Genomic DNA, 11,360 nt, shown 5'->3' with positions numbered 1-11,360 from the left:
TTTGGTTTAGGTTTAGCAGTGGTTGTATGACACTTGTGTTCTGGCAACAAACCTGTTGTGAGAAAACTAGGCGGTATCTATCTTTTTTTTTAAGATTTTATTTATTTATTTGACAGAGAGAGAGAGAGAGCACAAGCAAGGGGAGCGGCCGGCAGAGGGAGAGGGAGAAGCAGGCTCCATGCTGAGCAGAGAGCCTGACGTGGGGCTCCATCGCAGCACCCTGGGATCATGACCTGAACCAAAGGCAGATACTTAACCAACTGAGCCACCCAGGCGCCCCGATATCTATCTTCTATATAAAGAAGTGAATGTCACTGATTCAATGAATGGGTAGTAATGATAGCTTTGTACTGTGTCAACTTGGCTATGCTGAATCCCCTCCTGGTATGTTTCTAGCCAGAGTAGACCACAAGGAAGATTCTTTTTTTTTTTTTTTTCCCCACAAGGGAGATTCTTATAGGAGATTTCAAGGGCAGAAGTGAAGCAGCTGTCTTGTAGCTCACATATGTGGTCACTTAGCTGCTGGCTTTGCAGCTGCTCTAACTTCCCTTGTGTCCTCTTTCAAAGTCTCCAACTCCTGGGCCAGGTGTAAGTATTTAGCTCCATGAAGAAGGACTCAGCTTCTGCAGGACACCAATACCACCAAGGTCAGAAGCAACAAGAACTGACATGGGTTTTGGTCCATCCTCATGAGCTCCAATTCATGCTTGTAGGGTCCAACCTGTCCTTACCCCTTCCCCTTTGCAGCCATCTTCCCTTGCTGCTCGACTGCTCTATGAACTTCAAGCTCCAACATCTGATGCAAAGAAACAGCCTTGCAGAGACTTAAACCAGCTCTTTTGATTGCATAATGTCAAATTCCGGTAAAAATACACACCACAAACACACACATTTTCTAGTGCTCCTTTTTCAGAACCTGACTGATATAATATGTAAGGCAACAAATTTAAATGAATATAAAATTACTTCCCAAAACGTTATCTTTTTAAAAAAGATTTTATTTATTTGACAGAGAGACACAGTGAGAGAGGGAAAGCAAGCAGGGGGAGTGGGAGAGGGAGAAGCAGGCTTCCTGCTGAGCAGGGAGCCCGTTGTGGGGCTTGATCCCAGGATCCTGGGATCATGAACTGAGCCGAAGGCAGATGCTTAACGACTGAGCCACCCAGGCGTCCCTTCCCAAAATATTATTTAAAAGTATCATTTCTGCTATGGTAGCAAAAGGCTACAGATGTCTCAGATCCTACACTGTCACACCACACCAACCTGAAAAAAAAGATCTATTTCTTCAACCTGTGCTTCACTCTAATTGGAACAATTTAAGTCACATATCCACTTTGAGTCAATCCCTTGTCCTAAAAAAGAAAAAAAAAGCATTGATTGGTTTAGGCTTTAGTTAAGTGTCATTTATAGACTAATCACTGTGACAAGGTGAGTTACAAGATTGCAGTAGCAATAGCTAATTATGGATTTTCCGTCACCTGAAATGTAGCCATTTTATATTTTAAGTATGCTTCCCATTGCTTGTCATTTGGAGGGTCAATTTATCAAGTACTTGGGCAGACAATGAAGAAGTATCCAGAAGTCATTTTGACCATCTTCCAGTTCAACAGGAACTATTAAACTGAATTATGCAATCCGTTAAGAGTTGCCAGAGTTGTCAGAGACAAAAGACTATTTCTCATGGCAAGCGCTATGGATCCATATGTCATCTCAGTAATAGGGACTCATCCTCTGATTTCTCTTCTGAGGCTATACTTCATTTTTTTTAAAGTTCTTTATTTATTTATTTGACACAGAGAGACAGCCAGAGAGGGAACACAAGCAGGGGGAGTGAGAGAGAGAGAAGCAGGCTCCTCACTGAGCAAGGAGCCCAATGCGGGGCTCTATCCCAGGACCCTGGGATCATGACCTGAGCAGAAGGCAGATGCTTTTTTTTTTTTTAAAGATTTTATTTATTTATTTGACACAGAGAGAGAGAGAACAAGTAGGCAGAGAGGCAGGCAGAGGGAGAGGGAGAAGCAGGCTCCCCACGGAGCAGGGAGCCCGATGCGGGGCTCGATCCCAGGGCCCTGGGATCATGACCTGAGCCGAAGGCAGCCGCTTAACCAGGTGAGCCACCCAGGCGCCCCTGCTTTTTTTTTTTTTAGATTTATTTATTTATTTATTTGAGAGAATGAGAATATGAGAGAGAGAGTACATGAGAGGGGGGAGGGTCAGAGGGAGAAGCCGACTCCCCGCTGAGCAGGGAGCCCGATGTGGGACTCGATTCCGGGACTCCAGGATCATGACCTGAGCCGAAGGCAGTCGCTTAACCAACTGAGCCACCCAGGCGTCCCAGAAGGCAGATGCTTAACAACTGAGCCACCCAGGCATGCCCTGAGGCTATACTTCAGAAAAAGACCCACAACAACTGTGTAACCTGACAGATGAACTGTGCGGGGATGCTTTGATAGTTTACCAAGCTGCTGTTCGTTCTTTATCTTTAGAAGAGTGTAACAGTACTGTTGTAACATGCATCCTTTTAATTTCAAGTCCTGGGGTGCCTGGGTGGCTCATGGCTCAGTCGGTTAAGTGTCTGTCTTTGGCTTGGGTCATGATCCCAGCATCCTGGGATCAGTGTCCCCCGTGCCCCCTTCCCCCGCCTCCCCCCCCCCCATCGGGCTCCGTGCACAGCAGGGAGCCTGCTTCTTCCTCTCCCTCTGCCTACCTGTCTGCCTACTTGTGATCTCTCTGTCAAATAAATAAATAAATAAATCTTTATTTCAAGTCCTAAATTCTCCTCTTGTTTAAAGAGAAATTGGAGTTGTTATTTCTACTTTCAGAAAAGCCATCAAATGGAAAAAGACAACCCATGTAGAGGATAAAAAAGTAGGTCAAAAAGTGAGACTGGCCCAAATTCCTTGGCTATCAAGATAGGACATAGGAAAGAATATATATGTTTTCAGGTTCTATATCTCGACTGGGTGGTAAAAAAGTGTGTTCACTTTGAGAAAACTTATCCTATGAATTGTGTGCTATTCTGTACGTTATTTCAATTAAAATCAGGGTTTTTTTTTGTTGTTGTTGTTTGGAGGGGGCATGCAGAGGGAGAAGTAGCAATAGAATCCCAAGCAGGCTTCATATCTAGCACAGAGCCTGACACAGGGCATAAAATCACAAACCAGAGATCATGACCTGAGTTGAAATCAAGAATTGGATGCTCAACTGACTGAGACACCCAGGTGCCTCAAAATCAGTTCTTAAAAAAATCATATATTGGGGTGCCTGGCTGGCTCAGTCAGTAGACCATGTGACTCTTGATTTTGGAGTGATGAGTTTGAGCCCCACATTGGGTGCAGAGATTACCTAATAGATAATTTAAAAAATAAAATAAATATCATATATTGAAAGCTACCATTTATTTTTTTTGAAAGCTACTGTTTATTTCGTTTTTAAAAAATATTTTATTTAGTTATTTGAAAGAGAGAGAGGGACGCTTGGGTGGCTCAGTCAGTTAAGCATCTGCCTTCGGCTCAAGTCATGATCCCAGGGTCCTGGGATTGAGTCCCGCATCGGGCTCCCTGCTCAGTGGGGAGTCTGCTTCTCCCTCTCCCTCTGCCTGCTGCTTCCACTGCTTGTGCTCTATCCGACAAATAAATAAATAAAAATAAAAATAAGAAAAAGAGTGCGCACACACCCGTGCATATGAGCGTGGGGTGGGGGAGGGGAGAGGGAGAGGGAGAAGCAGGCTCGCCCTGAGCAGAGAGGCCAACATAGAGCTGTCTCTAAAATAGATAAATCAGGGCGCCTGGGTGGCTCAGTTCGTTAAGCAACTGCCTTCGGCTCGGGTCACGATCCTGGAGTCCCAGGATCGAGTCCCACATCGGGCTCCCTGCTCAGCGGGGAGTCTGCTTCTCCCTCTGACCCTCCCCCCTCTCATGCTCTCATTTTCTCTCTCAAATAAATAAATAAAATCTTAAAAAAAAAATAAAATAGATAAATCATGGGGCGCCTGGGCGGCTCAGTTGTTAAGTGTCTCCCTTCGGCTCAGGTCATGATCCCAGGGTCCTGGGATCGAGCCCCACATCGGGCTCCCTGCTCTGCGGGAAGCCTGCTTCTCCCTCTCCCACTCCCCCTGCTTGTGTTCCCTCTCTCGCTGTGTCTCTGTCAAATAAATTAATTAATTAATTTTAAAAAAGGCAGTCCCTTACTAGCAAAGTACTTCCTGACATCAGGGATGAAGCATCAATGGAACCAATCTAGGAAAAGTGTTCTTGTTATACAGACTTTTTGGTTGTACAATAAAATACTGGCAGTTAGTGTTTATCTTTTCCCTTCCAGGCTCAGGGATTAGCAATTTTATAGATAAGGGCAGTTTGATCATAAACCTGATTGCATTTGCACAAAACAGTGAATTTAACCTATCCTTTCCTATCTTAATCCTGGTGCTCTCTCCTCCTCCTTACTAATAAATGTCCTTTGTGGCATTTTTTTCCCCAGAATGAAGAACTTTTGTCTGCATTAAATGCCTGTTTAGGCAGATACCGTTTCTCCTCGATGAGTTTAATATAGTCTGGGAACTTTTCAGCTGCTTCTTGGTTGGCAGAAGCTGCTTCTATTATCTTTTAAGTTTTATTTTTACTTTAGCGATCTCTACACCCGTGGGGCTTGAACTCATGATCTCATGCTCTTCCAACTGAGCCAGTAGGCACCCTTATCTTGATATTTTTTAAGCCAAATCACTTTCTAAAATTATCAAACCATCTTTTGCCAGCATTAAATTCCTTTTGCTCTAAGTTATCATTTAATGACTTCACTTTTTCTTGAATCATTTTAGTCTACAGGTGTGTCTTTTTTTTTCTAAGATTTTCGTTCGAGAGAGAGTGAGCAAGCCAACGAGCAGGGGGAGGGGTGGAGGGAGAGGGAGAAGCAGACTCTCACCTGAGCAGGGAGCCCAACGCAGGACTTCATCCCAGAACCCCGAGATTACAACCAGAGCCAAAGACAGATGTCTAACCAACTGAGCCACCCAGGCACCCTTAGGTATGCCTTTCTTATGGCAATCCTGCATGCACATAAAAGCTGCATCTTCAATACAAGATAAAAATGTATTTTGCAAAAAGTGCAAGGTTATCGTGCTTGCTGGTGTAGCTGCAGTGTTTGCTTCATGACTTTTTTTTACAATGGTCTTTACACTGGATTATCTTGAAATGGTGGGTAACCACAGTTGCAGACCTCATGCTATGATACATACGAAGCAATTCAACTTTTTCTTGTAATATGAATTTGCTTCTTGAGCATTCTTTCAGCATCGCTAGTGGCACTTTGTATTGGTCCCCTGGTGTTATTCAAAGTTTATGGGATAGCATTGAATATGATGAGAAATGCACAAGAACCATGAGAGAGCTCTTTTTACTGCATTATGCAATTTACTGGAGAGACAATTGCTTGCATGATTAGCAACACCTGGCATTTTAAGCAGATACTCCAACATTTGAGCTGCAATAGAAACAGGAGGTGAGCTACTAAATTATTATAGAAGTATAGCATGTATTGCAGTTAATTTTACGCAATCAATTTAATACTGCATTTTTTTATTTTAAAGATTTTTATTTATTTATTTGAGAGAGAGAATGAGAGAGAGAGATGGGGATGAGAGGGGAGAGGGTCAGAGGGAGAAGCAGACTCCCTGCTGAGCAGGGAGCCAGATGCGGGACTCGATCCCAGGACTCCAGGATCATGACCTGAGCCGAAGGCAGTCACTTAACCAACTGAGCCACCCAGGCGCCCTAATACTGCATTTTTATGTTTACATCTGGACTACAAATGGTGTCATGTACGATCTTTAAGTATGTCCCTAAGTTTTTTTTTTTTTTTTTTTTTTTTTTTTTTTTTTTTTTTTAGTGATCTCTACACCCAGTGTGGGACTCAACTCATGACCCTGAGATCAAGAATCGCATGGTCTTTCAACTGAGCTAGCCAGGCATCCCTCTTATTTTATGGCTTTTTAAATACTATTTTAAAGGAGTATTTTAACATTTTTGATTGTTGCTAAAAATATAGAAATGCAATTGATTTTGTAGGTTGACCTTGCATACTGTGATCTTGCTAAACTATCATTAGTTCTAGCATTTTTTCCTACTTAGTAGTGCTATTTTCTGTATATTCTATAGGATTTTCTGCATAGGTAATTTCCCATGGATAAGCTCACATTTACTTCTGCTTTTCTAACTTGTATGTCTTAAATTTCTTTTGTTTGCCAAATCACAATGATCAGAACCTCCAACACAATTTTGAAAAGAAACATCCGTATTTTGTTTCCAACTTTAAGGAGAGTGTTTAGTCTTCTACCATTAGATGTGATTTTAGCTGTACATTTTTCATAAATGTCTTTTATCAGGCTGAGGAAGTTCCCTTCTACTTATTTGCTGAGAATTTGATTATGATGTGCTTTGGTGTGACTTTGTATCTGTCCTGCTCTGGGTTCATTATGTTTCTTGGATCTATGGGTTTGTAGGTTTCATTACAGCACAAGAAAGTGAGTGGTAAGCAAGGAAGGGCGACAGATATAGTAGACTGATGTGAAATGCAGTGTGCCTAGCATTCAATTCTTTAAGAAAGCACTTCTTTCCAGTTCTGTATGGTTTGGGTGATGATCCTATACCACCATACCCCAAGACTGAGTTCATGATTCAAGCTGAGTTAATCAGAACCCTTCTTAGGACTTCTTTTGTTGACTATACCTTTGGCTTAGAGTGAACAGATAAAGTAACTTGACACTGCCTTGACATTGCATTCTCTCAGGAGGTATGGAGCAAACTGTCTGCAGACACAGAGAATAAACATGAAAAGAAGAGCCAAAATGACCTAGAGAAAGCCCTGAAGATATCCAGGCTCTGGGACTAGCCATGTGGAAGTAGCTCTGTATTAGACTTCTTAGTTTTGAAGGCTAATAATATTCTTCTTTTGCTTAAACTAACTTAAAGTCTTAAAATTTTTATTTTTGTCAACTGCAATAAAGTCCTAATGCCAACCAGGAATTTGGAATTTCTATTGAGGGAAAAGGTGGGGGTGTAATATATTTAGGTGTACATTTTAAAAAGACCACTTTGACCTTAGTGTGGAAAAGGAACAAAAAAAGGGTCAAATGAGAGGCAGGAAGACCACTATGACATTACGCAGGCATCTAAGTGAAGTAGAATAATCTCATTAAACTCTAAAAACCTAAAATAGTAAGATAATTGAACAGATAATGGTGGATATTAAGAAAACAGTCTTGCTTAGAAATTGGTGACTGATTGTGTTTGGAAGGAGAGGGAAAAATTTAAAAATACCCGTATTTTGGAGTTTTTTTAAACCAATCCATTTAAAAATATGGAACGCTTCACGAATTCAGATAATAAAGACTTAAGTAGAAAATAGAGGAGGAGGGGGGGAACCTGGCTGGTTCAGTTGGTAGAGCATGCAACTCTTGATCTCAGGGTTATGAGTTCAAGCTCCATGTTATGTGTAAGCTTACTTAAAAAAAAAAAAAGGAAAGAAAAGAAAATAGAGGAGGAAGAGGAGTGGGTAGATTTCAGGGAGATAGGAATGAACGCAGATTTGGTCACATTTTGACTGAGGAGCTTTGGAGGTCATCTAAGTGAAAATGTTCATTACATAGGCAGAAACTCAGGTGTGGGCTGGAGATATGATACTCCTAACTCCTGCATGGTAAATTGATTAATCTTAAAAAGAGTTAGTCTTCCTGCTGATAGGAGCTTCCTAAATGCAAAAAGCATAACTGAGTTTTAAAACAAAATTTTAATTTAAAACATGTCATGATGCAGTTTAGAAATATTTATTTGCAATGAAAAAAAGTAAAAATAATAGTTTTTTTTCAAGATTTTATTTATTTGAGAGAGAGAGAATGAGAGAGAGAGAGCACATGAGAGGGGGTAGAGTCAGAGGGAGAGGCAGACTCCCCGCTAAGCAGGGAGCCCGATGTGGGACTCAATCCCAGGACTCCAGGATCATGACCTGAGCCGAAGGCAGTTGCTTAACCAACTGAGCCACCCAGGCGCCCCAAAATAATAGTATTGTTAAACTAATATTTGAAGTATAGAACAAAATTGAATAAAAATAGATTACATTAGTTCTTACAAGTTTTTGGATTTAAGAGTCTTATAATTTAGGGGCGCCTGAGTGGCTCAGTAGGTTAAGTGCCTGCTGAAGGCTCAGGATCAAGTCCCGAGTTGGGCTCTCTGCTCAGTAGGGAGTCTGCTTCTTCCTCTGACCCTCCCCCCGCTCATGCTCTCTCTCAAATAAATAAAATCTTTTAAAAGAAAAAGTCTTATCATTTAGCTTTAGTCTTCTTATGAGGAAATTTTTCTTTTTTAAAGATTTTATTTATTTATTTGACAGAGAGAGACACAGCGAGAAAGGGAACACAAGCAGGGGGAGTGGGAGAGGGAGAAGCAGGCTTCCAGCTAAGCAGGGAGCCCGATGCGGGGCTCGATCCCAGGACCCTGGGACCATGACCTGAGCCGAAGGCAGACGCTTAACAACTGAGCCACCCAGGCGCCCCAAGAAAATTTTTTTTAAAGATTTTATTTATTTATTTATTTGAGAAACAATGAGAGAACACAAGTAGGGGGAGTGGCAGAGGGAGAGGGAGAAGCAGGCTCCTCACTAAGCAAGGAGCCCAATGTGGGGCTCAATCCCAGGACTCTGGGATCATGACCTGAGCCAAAGGCAGGTGCTTCATTGACTGAGCCACCCAGGCGTCCTGAAAAATTTCTTAGGAAAATGAAAATTTGAAGAATTTAAATGATTTACTAGAAGACTAAAAAATATTCTGGAAAAAAAAGCTTTATTAAGAGAATTTAAATGAAGAAACTGATAGAAAATGAAAAAAAATTATGTGCCCTTTCAAGACCTTTACATTCAATATTCCAGTTCTTCATTTTCTTGATACAACTGTATCACTATCATAATTTTTCCTCTCATGAATAAGAGGAAAAAAGAGGTGGGAAGTATCCTGAGGAAGAGAATGAGCAATCTGTGAATCCTGAGATTGAAATTAACTATATAACACAAATGTGGAGGAAATGCAAATGATTAGCAGAGAAGTGTTCAATGAAAAAGTCACTAGTAAGTCACATATGTTATAACTAAAGAAATGTTGAACATACATCACATGCATTTCAGGGTCAATATCCCATACCTTGCACAGTTACTCAAAATAGATTTTTCTCTTCTTTCCTGACCATTTTGCCAAATGAAAATGAGCTACCTAAAAAAATTTGTCACAATCAAGATCTTCAATGACTTGTCATTGCCTACAATGAATGCACTGTTTCATAAATACTGTTCAACTTATTTGTTGCCTGTATATGTTTAATAGTCACTATAAAGAAATAATGTGTTGAATAAACAAGTACGAGACATACTAATACAGTGGATAAATGTGCTAGAACAATGCTACTCCAAGCTTGATCCACTGACCACCAGTATCAGCATCACATTACAGGTGGAACATCTGTTTTAGCAGGTTATCCATGTGATTCTTACGAATTACAAGTTTTAGAAATTCTGTTCTAGAGAGCTAAAAAGGAGGGGACCTAAGTTTTCTTAGGGATCTCACCCTCCCAAGGATATGGAAAACATCTGCTATGCAGTTGGAACTGTTAAACCCTCTCAAAAGTGCTCTGTGATAGAAGGAACAGGGTTCAGATGTCTGACTCCTAAGGACCATTTAGCCATGCTAGCTTGCAGTCCTTTTGAAAGATGTAGCTTCAATATCGTGAGTTGAGTATATTTAACATATATATTAACATGCTTGTGTGTAAATGGGCTTAAAAAATACATATATTTATAGCAGAATTGGAGTCACAGCTAAATAACATTTAAACAAGACTTTCATTTTAAGTAGACATAACAGAATTTTAAGTTTACAGAATTAACAATGCATAACTTACATTCATTTTACATATTCAAAAAAACTAAAGGAACTGAAAGCTGAAAAATATGAGAGGTAGTGGTACCTAATGAGTGACATTTTGACAGTCTATTAAATATTATGTATTAGATTACAGGAAAAAGGGAGCTAAATTCTAAGAGAATAAATACAAAAAAGGTCAACCCATGATCTTGGGAAAAAAGAAGGGAAGGAAGGAAAATTATTTTCAAAATGTACTATAAAAATTGTTAGACCTGCTTCAATGACAATAAGCAGAAGGTAATTACTCTTGTTGGCATAACAGGTGAGAGGAAAGAAGTCCATGTCCTTGCTTTTTTCTTAGTCCTGGTCATTCCCACTCTGTTCTCCTTCCTTGTTGTTGCCATGACTTGGTTTCGTTATTTCAATTTGAAGACTAAAAACTACATTACTAACAATTTTACTTTATATTATTGTGTCTTAGGTAAAACTCATTTGTTGTGGTTACTGATTGGGAGGAAAAAGAATCCAACAGGGAGCAAATTCCCAGATGAGGCTTCTATGCTGGTTTGGTGCACACACTTTGAGAACCACTGCTTTAAGGCAGTCGGTAATCAGTCACAAGGACTGGTAGGGAGACACTAAATGGAAAACAGTATCTCCTTGTGTAGGTTTTTAGGACATAGAATATTAGTTACGTTTGCCACCTGCTCAAAAAACAGCCAAGAATATCTTCAAGAATTACAACTGACAAAATTAGTAGGTAGACAAAATTTCTTTTCCAAAGATGAACCCAAACCTAAATGATTTTTTAAGAGACAGTGTTTATTTGCCTTTATTAGGATTATTGTAGAATCCAGTGTTATGGGACTTGCTCAGCTAGCCTATTTAAGTTTTGATATCAATATCCTTGGACTGACTTGAAAATGAATAGTATGAATTCAAAATTTCTGCCCTCATTAAATTAAAAATAAGAATTTCTAAATGTTTTTTACTTTTGTGTTAAGTAATCTTATTTCACTTGTTTTTTAAACCTGATTAAAAAACAAAATAGTAATAAAAAATAATTCATCTGGCAAATGTACTGTTTGTAGATATTAGCCACTTGTTAAAAACACATTTGTATTAAAATTGTTCTTAAATTCTTAGATTTAGAGCACCTGATATCTGGACCCAGCTGAGGTTTTATTTTACAGATTAAAATGCATGGACGACAATACATTACAATAATTAATGAAGCCGTTCTAGTTTAGCCTGAAGAGATTTAAAATTTCCCGTGATGGCTTGTACTGCCACTGAAGAGCTCATAGACTGAAGCTCAACCAGATAACCACAAATGGCATCCAGGCACAGATTCGTAAATCTTCTCCTGTAAAGGAAAAGATACCTGATCAACTATTGATACATTTAGAAACATTTCCTCCTGTAAGACTTCTCTCCAACTTCTGCTAAACTTACTATA

At 39.9% G+C, this 11,360-nt stretch overlaps 1 protein-coding gene across 1 annotated transcript in view; it reads right to left on the bottom strand.

The window, feature by feature from the left end:
- Nucleotides 1–8,811: 8,811 nt before the first annotated feature.
- The window catches only part of NUP155 (nucleoporin 155), a 63,096-nt gene continuing 60,547 nt past the window's right edge, over nt 8,812–11,360 (bottom strand). The window contains exon 35 of the mRNA XM_028098064.2: nt 8,812–11,267. Coding sequence (XP_027953865.2) covers nt 11,129–11,267 — 139 coding nt within the window. The 3' untranslated portion in view covers nt 8,812–11,128. The remainder of the gene's footprint in view (nt 11,268–11,360) is intronic.

The sequence above is a fragment of the Eumetopias jubatus genome, unplaced genomic scaffold (assembly GCF_037043125.1).
Source record: "Eumetopias jubatus isolate StellerSeaLion01/CBP00866 unplaced genomic scaffold, mEumJub1_p1.0 scaffold_5, whole genome shotgun sequence".
Classification (NCBI taxonomy): Eukaryota; Metazoa; Chordata; class Mammalia; order Carnivora; family Otariidae; genus Eumetopias; species Eumetopias jubatus.
This window is presented reverse-complemented; position numbering and strand designations above follow the sequence as displayed.